This window comes from Oncorhynchus tshawytscha, unplaced genomic scaffold (assembly GCF_018296145.1).
Source record: "Oncorhynchus tshawytscha isolate Ot180627B unplaced genomic scaffold, Otsh_v2.0 Un_contig_1223_pilon_pilon, whole genome shotgun sequence".
Lineage (NCBI taxonomy): Eukaryota > Metazoa > Chordata > Actinopteri > Salmoniformes > Salmonidae > Oncorhynchus > Oncorhynchus tshawytscha.
The window spans coordinates 252,950-264,765 of NW_024609622.1; the positions used below are offsets into that span (position 1 = coordinate 252,950).

At 40.2% G+C, this 11,816-nt stretch overlaps 1 protein-coding gene across 1 annotated transcript in view; it reads left to right on the forward strand.

Annotated features, from left to right (window-relative positions):
* LOC121838821 (vesicular glutamate transporter 1-like) overlaps positions 1–4,253 on the forward strand; it is a 56,107-nt gene extending 51,854 nt beyond the window's left edge. The window contains exons 9-10 of the mRNA XM_042316401.1: positions 2,356–2,488; positions 4,081–4,253. Coding sequence (XP_042172335.1) covers positions 2,356–2,488; positions 4,081–4,238 — 291 coding nt within the window. The 3' untranslated portion in view covers positions 4,239–4,253. The remainder of the gene's footprint in view (positions 1–2,355; positions 2,489–4,080) is intronic.
* Positions 4,254–11,816: the final 7,563 nt, after the last annotated feature.

The window sequence follows — 11,816 nt, forward strand, 5'->3', positions numbered from 1 at the left end:
GCCACTGTGTACTCTCTGTTTAGGGACAGTCACAGTGGTCAGGTATTCTGCCACTGTGTACTCTCTGTTTAGGGACAGTCACAGTGGTCAGGTATTCTGCCACTGTGTACTCTCTGTTTAGGGTCAGTCACAGTGGTCAGGTATTCTGCCACTGTGTATTCTCTGTTTAGGGTCAGTCACAGTGGTCAGGTATTCTGCCACTGTGTACTCTCTGTTTAGGGACAGTCACAGTGGTCAGGTATTCTGCCACTGTGTACTCTCTGTTTAGGGTCAGTCACAGTGGTCAGGTATTCTGCCACTGTGTACTCTCTGTTTAGGGCCAGTCACAGTGGTCAGGTATTCTACCACTGTGTACTCTCTGTTTAGGGACAGTCACAGTGGTCAGGTATTCTGCCACTGTGTACTCTCTGTTTAGGGTCAGTCACAGTGGTCAGGTATTCTGCCACTGTGTACTCTCTGTTTAGGGACAGTCACAGTGGTCAGGTATTCTGCCACTGTGTACTCTCTGTTTAGGGACAGTCACAGTGGTCAGGTATTCTACCACTGTGTACTCTCTGTTTAGGGCCAGTCACAGTGGTCAGGTATTCTGCCACTGTGTACTCTCTGTTTAGGGACAGTCACAGTGGTCAGGTATTCTGCCACTGTGTACTCTCTGTTTAGGGACAGTCACAGTGGTCAGGTATTCTGCCACTGTGTACTCTCTGTTTAGGGACAGTCACAGTGGTCAGGTATTCTGCCACTGTGTACTCTCTGTTTAGGGACAGTCACAGTGGTCAGGTATTCTGCCACTGTGTACTCTCTGTTTAGGGACAGTCACAGTGGTCAGGTATTCTGCCACTGTGTACTCTCTGTTTAGGGACAGTCACAGTGGTCATGTATTCTGCCACTGTGTACTCTCTGTTTAGGGACAGTCACAGTGGTCAGGTATTCTGCCACTGTGTACTCTCTGTTTAGGGACAGTCACAGTGGTCAGGTATTCTGCCACTGTGTACTCTCTGTTTAGGGACAGTCACAGTGGTCAGGTATTCTGCCACTGTGTACTCTCTGTTTAGGGACAGTCACAGTGGTCAGGTATTCTGCCACTGTGTACTCTCTGTTTAGGGACAGTCACAGTGGTCAGGTATTCTGCCACTGTGTACTCTCTGTTTAGGGACAGTCACAGTGGTCAGGTATTCTGCCACTGTGTACTCTCTGTTTAGGGACAGTCACAGTGGTCAGGTATTCTGCCACTGTGTACTCTCTGTTTAGGGACAGTCACAGTGGTCAGGTATTCTGCCACTGTGTACTCTCTGTTTAGGGACAGTCACAGTGGTCAGGTATTCTGCCACTGTGTACTCTCTGTTTAGGGACAGTCACAGTGGTCAGGTATTCTGCCACTGTGTACTCTCTGTTTAGGGACAGTCACAGTGGTCAGGTATTCTGCCACTGTGTACTCTCTGTTTAGGGCCAGTCACAGTGGTCAGGTATTCTGCCACTGTGTACTCTCTGTTTAGGGACAGTCACAGTGGTCAGGTATTCTGCCACTGTGTACTCTCTGTTTAGGGACAGTCACAGTGGTCAGGTATTCTGCCACTGTGTACTCTCTGTTTAGGGACAGTCACAGTGGTCAGGTATTCTGCCACTGTGTACTCTCTGTTTAGGGACAGTCACAGTGGTCAGGTATTCTGCCACTCTGTACTCTCTGTTTAGGGACAGTCACAGTGGTCAGGTATTCTGCCACTCTGTACTCTCTGTTTAGGGACAGTCACAGTGGTCAGGTATTCTGCCACTGTGTACTCTCTGTTTAGGGACAGTCACAGTGGTCAGGTATTCTGCCACTCTGTACTCTCTGTTTAGGGACAGTCACAGTGGTCAGGTATTCTGCCACTCTGTACTCTCTGTTTAGGGACAGTCACAGTGGTCAGGTATTCTGCCACTCTGTACTCTCTGTTTAGGGTCAGTCACAGTGGTCAGGTATTCTGCCACTGTGTACTCTCTGTTTAGGGTCAGTCACAGTGGTCAGGTATTCTGCCACTGTGTACTCTCTGTTTAGGGTCAGTCACAGTGGTCAGGTATTCTGCCACTGTGTACTCTCTGTTTAGGGACAAATAGCATTCCAGTTTGCTCTGTTTTTTTCCTTTTTTGTTTGTGATGGCTTTGTTATAGAAGGTTGGGGAATTGCTTCGTTTTAGGTGGAATTTAACTATTTTAACTATTTTCTGGATTTTGATAATTAGGGGGTATCGTCCTAATTCTGTTCTGCATGCATTGTTTGATGTTTTAAGTTGTACACAGAGGATGTTTTTGCAGAATTATGCATGCAGAGTCTTAATTTGGTGTTTGTCCCATTTTGTGAATTCTCTCTCTCTCTGTCAGGTGGGGATGGTGTCGGCCTTGCCACATCTGGTGATGACCATCATTGTGCCCATCGGGGGACAGCTGGCCGACTACCTTCGAACACACAACATCATGACCACCACCAACGTCAGGAAGCTCATGAACTGTGGAGGTGAGAGGCCACTCCATGGTGAACTGTACCCTATATAGACACAGATCTGGGGTCAGTTTTGCATTTCCCTCACTAATGGTTCAAGTTAGAATTGGTGGACGGGAAGTTGATCCTAGATCTGTACTTAAGGGAAACTTGGATTCGAAAACAAACCCATTTGAGAGGTGTTAGCTGGTGTTAGCTGAGCAGGGGGAGGGAGAGACTGAGTCAGAGAGGGGTGGGTCGTGTTGCAGGATAACTTTTATGCAATACACTTCATTTCAAACTTGTAGTGTAATTTCAGATTCAACCTTTCAAAAACTGTCCATGAATTCTAATCCACATAATAATTCACATTTCCTGTTGCTGCTGGATTAGTTTCATGCTGTAGCCAACTGGCTCAAATGAAGATCCTGTAGTTATAAGGGAGGAGAGAGAGAGAGTGCAGAGAGAGAGAGAGAGAGGGGGAGAGAGAGAGAGAGAGAGAGAGAGAGAGAGAGACTGGGAGAGAGAGAATTCTTAGATAAGAGAGAGAGAGAAGAGAGAGAGAGAGAGAGAGAGAGAGAGAGAGAGAAGAGAGAGAGGGGAGAGAGAGAGAGAGAGAGAGAGAGAGAGAGAACACACACACAATAGTAGGCCCAAACAGCTGATGACGAAGATGTGTGATTGTGAGTGTAAAATAAAGTGTGTGACTGTGGCGGCAGCTTGTTCATGAGGGCATCATGTGTGTAAAAGCAGTATTAAAGTGCCTGAGAGAGCACGGTGTATGACGGTGGCAGCACACAGACATGTTCTGCTGCTGTGAGCTAGTGGTAGTGGTGCGCTAGCCGGGATCAAACTGATGATTCTACAGCTGGGACTGCGCTAACACAAGCATGCTGTGTACGCATCACTGGCCCCTCTGCTAATGAGAGCAGTCTCACAGAATAGAACAGGAGATAGGTAACTCTCAGTGCCAGAACTACGTTAGCTCAACGTTAGCTCAACGTCCCAACACAACCTATTTGTGTCAGAGAGGAGAAGAACAAAACCATCGAACCAATAAAAAGGAATGCAGACTGTTAAATAATTCTTATATAAACAGAAGGAATGCAGAACGTTCTCTAATAATATGTGCCAAATGGTAGATGCTTTAATCCAAAATGACTTTACAGTTCAGTGAGGGCAAACATTATAGTATCTGTATATACACAATTCCTGTGGGAATTGAACCCATGACCTTGGCATTGCTAGCGCTCTGCTCTCACCAATTGAGCCACACAGGATCATCATCATCACATCACTGGCACAGGGCATGGGCATGACAGAAGGGGCAAATTAAAATGATCCACTCAACAAACACGACTAGGACAAGACATTAATGATAAAGTTGCAATATGTACATTTTTGGTCGAAAAATTCTAAAAGTTATCCCAACTCTCTAAATATATGTCTCTGCCCACAACCTATGTTTGTCACAGAGTGCAAAACGAAATGGTGATCAACACCCCCACCCACCCCTAATAGCAGGACAAACATTAGAGTCAAAGGGTCCTTTCCATATTGTGATCTTTCGTGTTTGTTGTTAGTGGTGATTTTAGTGTGTTTAGTTGTGGTTCCTGTTTTGTCACCAGGGTTTGGAATGGAGGCCACATTCTTGCTGGTGGTGGGATACTCTCACACCAAGGTCATGGCCATCTCCTTTTTAGTCATCGCTGTGGGCTTCAGCGGATTTGCCATCTCAGGTAAGGACGTGAAAGATTTTCTCTCCCACAAACAAACAGACTTTTAGGACCGTCACTACATCTCTACAGAGTTGTGAGAAACCATATTTAAATTCATATTCAGTTGTTGTGTCATGAGCGTTCTGGCACAAAAATGGTGGCTGTGCATCACCCAAGTGGTGCTTCACATTGGTGGTGGATGAGGTGAGTTTTCTCCTTACTATGTAAAACTCTTTGAGGACCTCAGTTGGTAGAAAAGCACTATATAAATCCAATCCATGAATTATTAATGATCTATTTGTTTTGAACTGTCAAGGATGTTCTGTTGATGACGTATGTATGTGGCTAGCTATTAAACACCTATCCAGGCATTGTGAGATCATGTGTCTGAAGTGTAGTCAGCCTGGAACGTGTCCACTGTCTGTGCATGAGCATTGGTAGAATCCTCAGTGATGAATGCTTTGTGATGCACAGGTGTGGGTGTCATCTCCCGCCTCTGTGCTAATCTGATTTGTCAATTCACTTTGGAGAAAGACAACAACCAATCAGTTAGGGTATTCTTCAGTCAACTTGTAGGTCTGAGAGACAATGCTCAGTTGCACCACTCGCTGGATAAATGGAAGTGAAATGTCCCACTCGTAATTCAATACAGGTACCAAACTGTTAGTTAGGTTTACTGAGTAACAACAGTCATTAAGATAATACCAAACTGTTAGTTAGGTTTACTGAGTAACAACAGTCAGGAAGATAATACCAAACTGTCAGTTAGGTTTACTGAGTAACAACAGTCAGGAAGATAATACCAAACTGTTAGTTAGGTTTACTGAGTAACAACAGTCAGGAAGATAATACCAAACTGTCAGTTAGGTTTACTGAGTAACAACAGTCATTAAGATAATACCAAACTGTCAGTTAGGTTTACTGAGTAACAACAGTCAGGAAGATAATACCAAACTGTTAGTTAGGTTTACTGAGTAACAACAGTCATTAAGATAATACCAAACTGTCAGTTAGGTTTACTGAGTAACAACAGTCAGGAAGATAATACCAAACTGTTAGTTAGGTTTACTGAGTAACAACAGTCAGGAAGACAATACCAAACTGTCAGTTAGGTTTACTGAGTAACAACAGTCAGGAAGACAATACCAAACTGTCAGTTAGGTTTACTGAGTAACAACAGTCAGGAAGATAATACCAAACTGTCAGTTAGGTTTACTGAGTAACAACAGTCAGTAAGATAATACCAAACTGTCAGTTAGGTTTACTGAGTAACAACAGTCAGGAAGATAATACCAAACTGTCAGTTAGGTTTACTGAGTAACAACAGTCAGGAAGATAATACCAAACTGTCAGTTAGGTTTACTGAGTAACAACAGTCAGGAAGATAATACCAAACTGTCAGTTAGGTTTACTGAGTAACAACAGTCATTAAGATAATACCAAACTGTCAGTTAGGTTTACTGAGTAACAACAGTCATTAAGATAATACCAAACTGTCAGTTAGGTTTACTGAGTAACAACAGTCACAAGATAATACCAAACTGTCAGTTAGGTTTACTGAGTAACAACAGTAAGATAATACCAAACTGTCAGTTAGGTTTACTGAGTAACAACAGTCATTAAGATAATACCAAACTGTCAGTTAGGTTTACTGATTAACAACAGTCATGAAGATAATACCAAACTGTTAGTTAGGTTTACTGAGTAACAACAGTCAGGAAGATAATACCAAACTGTCAGTTAGGTTTACTGAGTAACAACAGTCAGGAAGATAATACCAAACTGTCAGTTAGGTTTACTGAGTAACAACAGTCATTAAGATAATACCAAACTGTCAGTTAGGTTTACTGAGTAACAACAGTCAGGAAGATAATACCAAACTGTCAGTTAGGTTTACTGAGTAACAACAGTCAGGAAGATAATACCAAACTGTCAGTTAGGTTTACTGAGTAACAACAGTCAGGAAGATAATACCAAACTGTCAGTTAGGTTTACTGAGTAACAACAGTCAGGAAGATAATACCAAACTGTCAGTTAGGTTTACTGAGTAACAACAGTCAGGAAGATAATACCAAACTGTCAGTTAGGTTTACTGAGTAACAACAGTCAGGAAGATAATACCAAACTGTTAGTTAGGTTTACTGAGTAACAACAGTCAGGAAGACAATACCAAACTGTCAGTTAGGTTTACTGAGTAACAACAGTCAGGAAGACAATACCAAACTGTCAGTTAGGTTTACTGAGTAACAACAGTCAGGAAGACAATACCAAACTGTCAGTTAGGTTTACTGAGTAACAACAGTCAGGAAGACAATACCAAACTGTCAGTTAGGTTTACTGAGTAACAACAGTCAGGAAGACAATACCAAACTGTCAGTTAGGTTTACTGAGTAACAACAGTCAGGAAGATAATACCAAACTGTCAGTTAGGTTTACTGAGTAACAACAGTCAGGAAGATAATACCAAACTGTCAGTTAGGTTTACTGAGTAACAACAGTCAGGAAGATAATACCAAACTGTTAGTTAGGTTTACTGAGTAACAACAGTCAGGAAGATAATACCAAACTGTCAGTTAGGTTTACTGAGTAACAACAGTCAGGAAGATAATACCAAACTGTCAGTTAGGTTTACTGAGTAACAACAGTCAGGAAGATAATACCAAACTGTCAGTTAGGTTTACTGAGTAACAACAGTCAGGAAGATAATACCAAACTGTCAGTTAGGTTTACTGAGTAACAACAGTCAGGAAGATAATACCAAACTGTCAGTTAGGTTTACTGAGTAACAACAGTCAGGAAGATAATACCAAACTGTCAGTTAGGTTTACTGAGTAACAACAGTCAGGAAGATAATACCAAACTGTCAGTTAGGTTTACTGAGTAACAACAGTCAGGAAGATAATACCAAACTGTCAGTTAGGTTTACTGAGTAACAACAGTCAGGAAGATAATACCAAACTGTCAGTTAGGTTTACTGAGTAACAACAGTCAGGAAGATAATACCAAACTGTCAGTTAGGTTTACTGAGTAACAACAGTCAGGAAGATAATACCAAACTGTCAGTTAGGTTTACTGAGTAACAACAGTCAGGAAGATAATACCAAACTGTCAGTTAGGTTTACTGAGTAACAACAGTCAGGAAGATAATACCAAACTGTCAGTTAGGTTTACTGAGTAACAACAGTCAGGAAGATAATACCAAACTGTCAGTTAGGTTTACTGAGTAACAACAGTCAGGAAGATAATACCAAACTGTTCAGTTAGGTTTACTGAGTAACAACAGTCAGGAAGATAATACCAAACTGTCAGTTAGGTTTACTGAGTAACAACAGTCAGGAAGATAATACCAAACTGTCAGTTAGGTTTACTGAGTAACAACAGTCAGTAAGATAATACCAAACTGTCAGTTAGGTTTACTGAGTAACAACAGTCATTAAGATAATACCAAACTGTCAGTTAGGTTTACTGATTAACAACAGTCATGAAGATAATACCAAACTGTTAGTTAGGTTTACTGAGTAACAACAGTCAGGAAGATAATACCAAACTGTCAGTTAGGTTTACTGAGTAACAACAGTCAGGAAGATAATACCAAACTGTCAGTTAGGTTTACTGAGTAACAACAGTCAGGAAGACAATACCAAACTGTCAGTTAGGTTTACTGAGTAACAACAGTCATTGAGATAATACCAAACTGTCAGTTAGGTTTACTGAGTAACAACAGTCAGGAAGACAATACCAAACTGTCAGTTAGGTTTACTGAGTAACAACAGTCATTGAGATAATACCAAACTGTCAGTTAGGTTTACTGAGTAACAACAGTCAGGAAGATAATACCAAACTGTCAGTTAGGTTTACTGAGTAACAACAGTCAGGAAGACAATACCAAACTGTCAGTTAGGTTTACTGAGTAACAACAGTCATTGAGATAATACCAAACTGTTAGTTAGGTTTACTGAGTAACAACAGTCAGGAAGATAATACCAAACTGTCAGTTAGGTTTACTGAGTAACAACAGTCAGGAAGATAATACCAAACTGTCAGTTAGGTTTACTGAGTAACAACAGTCAGGAAGATAATACCAAACTGTCAGTTAGGTTTACTGAGTAACAACAGTCAGGAAGATAATACCAAACTGTCAGTTAGGTTTACTGAGTAACAACAGTCAGTAAGATAATACCAAACTGTCAGTTAGGTTTACTGAGTAACAACAGTCATTAAGATAATACCAAACTGTCAGTTAGGTTTACTGATTAACAACAGTCATGAAGATAATACCAAACTGTTAGTTAGGTTTACTGAGTAACAACAGTCAGGAAGATAATACCAAACTGTCAGTTAGGTTTACTGAGTAACAACAGTCAGGAAGACAATACCAAACTGTCAGTTAGGTTTACTGAGTAACAACAGTCATTGAGATAATACCAAACTGTTAGTTAGGTTTACTGAGTAACAACAGTCAGGAAGACAATACCAAACTGTCAGTTAGGTTTACTGAGTAACAACAGTCAGGAAGACAATACCAAACTGTCAGTTAGGTTTACTGAGTAACAACAGTCAGAAGATAATACCAAACTGTCAGAGGTTTAATACAGTCAGGAAGAAACTGTCAGTTAGGTTTACTGAGTAACAACAGTCACTGTCAGAAGATAACAAGTCAGGAAGACAATACCAAACTGTCAGTTAGGTTTACTGAGTAACAACAGTCAGGAAGACAATACCAAACTGTCAGTTAGGTTTACTGAGTAACAACAGTCAGGAAGATAATACCAAACTGTCAGTTAGGTTTACTGAGTAACAACAGTCAGGAAGACAATACCAAACTGTCAGTTAGGTTTACTGAGTAACAACAGTCAGGAAGATAATACCAAACTGTCAGTTAGGTTTACTGAGTAACAACAGTCAGGAAGACAATACCAAACTGTCAGTTAGGTTTACTGAGTAACAACAGTCAGGAAGATAATACCAAACTGTCAGTTAGGTTTACTGAGTAACAACAGTCAGGAAGACAATACCAAACTGTCAGTTAGGTTTACTGAGTAAGTCAACAAAGTCAGGGAAGATAATACCAAACTGTCAGTTAGGTTTACTGAGTAACAACAGTCAGGAAGACAATACCAAACTGTCAGTTAGGTTTACTGAGTAACAACAGTCAGGAAGATAATACCAAACTGTCAGTTAGGTTTACTGAGTAACAACAGTCAGGAAGACAATACCAAACTGTCAGTTAGGTTTACTGAGTAACAACAGTCAGGAAGACAATACCAAACTGTCAGTTAGGTTTACTGAGTAACAACAGTCAGGAAGAGGTTTACTGAGTAACAACAGTCAGGAAGATAATACCAAACTGTCAGTTAGGTTTACTGAGTAACAACAGTCAGGAAGACAATACTAAAATGTCAGTTAGGTTTACTGAGTAACAACAGTCAGGAAGATAATACCAAACTGTCAGTTAGGTTTACTGAGTAACAACAGTCAGGAAGACAATACTAAACTGTCAGTTAGGTTTACTGAGTAACAACAGTCAGGAAGATAATACCAAACTGTCAGTTAGGTTTACTGAGTAACAACAGTCAGGAAGATAATACCAAACTGTCAGTTAGGTTTACTGAGTAACAACAGTCAGGAAGATAATACCAAACTGTCAGTTAGGTTTACTGAGTAACAACAGTCAGGAAGATAATACCAAACTGTCAGTTAGGTTTACTGAGTAACAACAGTCAGGAAGATAATACCAAACTGTCAGTTAGGTTTACTGAGTAACAACAGTCAGGAAGATAATACCAAACTGTCAGTTAGGTTTACTGAGTAACAACAGTCAGGAAGATAATACCAAACTGTCAGTTAGGTTTACTGAGTAACAACAGTCAGGAAGATAATACCAAACTGTCAGTTAGGTTTACTGAGTAACAACAGTCAGGAAGATAATACTGAGTAACAAACAGGAAGATAATACCAAACTGTCAGTTAGGTTTACTGAGTAACAACAGTCAGGAAGATAATACCAAACTGTCAGTTAGGTTTACTGAGTAACAACAGTCAGGAAGATAATACCAAACTGTCAGTTAGGTTTACTGAGTAACAACAGTCAGGAAGACAATACCAAACTGTCAGTTAGGTTTACTGAGTAACAACAGTCAGGAAGATAATACCAAACTGTCAGTTAGGTTTACTGATTAACAACAGTAACAACCAAAGTCAGGTTTACTGGTAACAACAAGATAATACCAAACTGTCAGTTAGGTTTACTGAGTAACAACAGTCAGGAAGATAATACCAAACTGTCAGTTAGGTTTACTGAGTAACAACAGTCAGGAAGACAATACCAAACTGTCAGTTAGGTTTACTGAGTAACAACAGTCATTGAAGATAATACCAAACTGTCAGTTAGGTTTACTGAGTAACAACAGTCAGGAAGATAATACCAAACTGTCAGTTAGGTTTACTGAGTAACAACAGTCAGGAAGACAATACCAAACTGTCAGTTAGGTTTACTGAGTAACAACAGTCATTGAGATAATACCAAACTGTTAGTTAGGTTTACTGAGTAACAACAGTCAGGAAGATAATACCAAACTGTCAGTTAGGTTTACTGAGTAACAACAGTCAGGAAGACAATACCAAACTGTCAGTTAGGTTTACTGAGTAACAACAGTCAGGAAGATAATACCAAACTGTCAGTTAGGTTTACTGAGTAACAACAGTCAGGAAGATAATACCAAACTGTCAGTTAGGTTTACTGAGTAACAACAGTCAGGAAGATAATACCAAACTGTCAGTTAGGTTTACTGAGTAACAACAGTCAGGAAGATAATACCAAACTGTCAGTTAGGTTTACTGATTAACAACAGTCATGAAGATAATACCAAACTGTTAGTTAGGTTTACTGAGTAACAACAGTCAGGAAGATAATACCAAACTGTCAGTTAGGTTTACTGAGTAACAACAGTCAGGAAGACAATACCAAACTGTCAGTTAGGTTTACTGAGTAACAACAGTCAGGAAGACAATACCAAACTGTCAGTTAGGTTTACTGAGTAACAACAGTCAGGAAGACAATACCAAACTGTCAGTTAGGTTTACTGAGTAACAACAGTCAGGAAGACAATACCAAACTGTCAGTTAGGTTTACTGAGTAACAACAGTCAGGAAGATAATACCAAACTGTTAGTTAGGTTTACTGAGTAACAACAGTCAGTAAGATAATACCAAACTGTCAGTTAGGTTTACTGAGTAACAACAGTCAGGAAGATAATACCAAACTGTCAGTTAGGTTTACTGAGTAACAACAGTCAGGAAGATAATACCAAACTGTCAGTTAGGTTTACTGAGTAACAACAGTCAGGAAGATAATACCAAACTGTCAGTTAGGTTTACTGAGTAACAACAGTCAGGAAGATAATACCAAACTGTCAGTTAGGTTTACTGAGTAACAACAGTCAGGAAGATAATACCAAACTGTCAGTTAGGTTTACTGAGTAACAACAGTCAGGAAGATAATACCAAACTGTCAGTTAGGTTTACTGAGTAACAACAGTCAGGAAGACAATACCAAACTGTCAGTTAGGTTTACTGAGTAACAACAGTCAGGAAGATAATACCAAACTGTCAATGAGTAACAACAGTCAGGAAAACTGTCAGTTAGG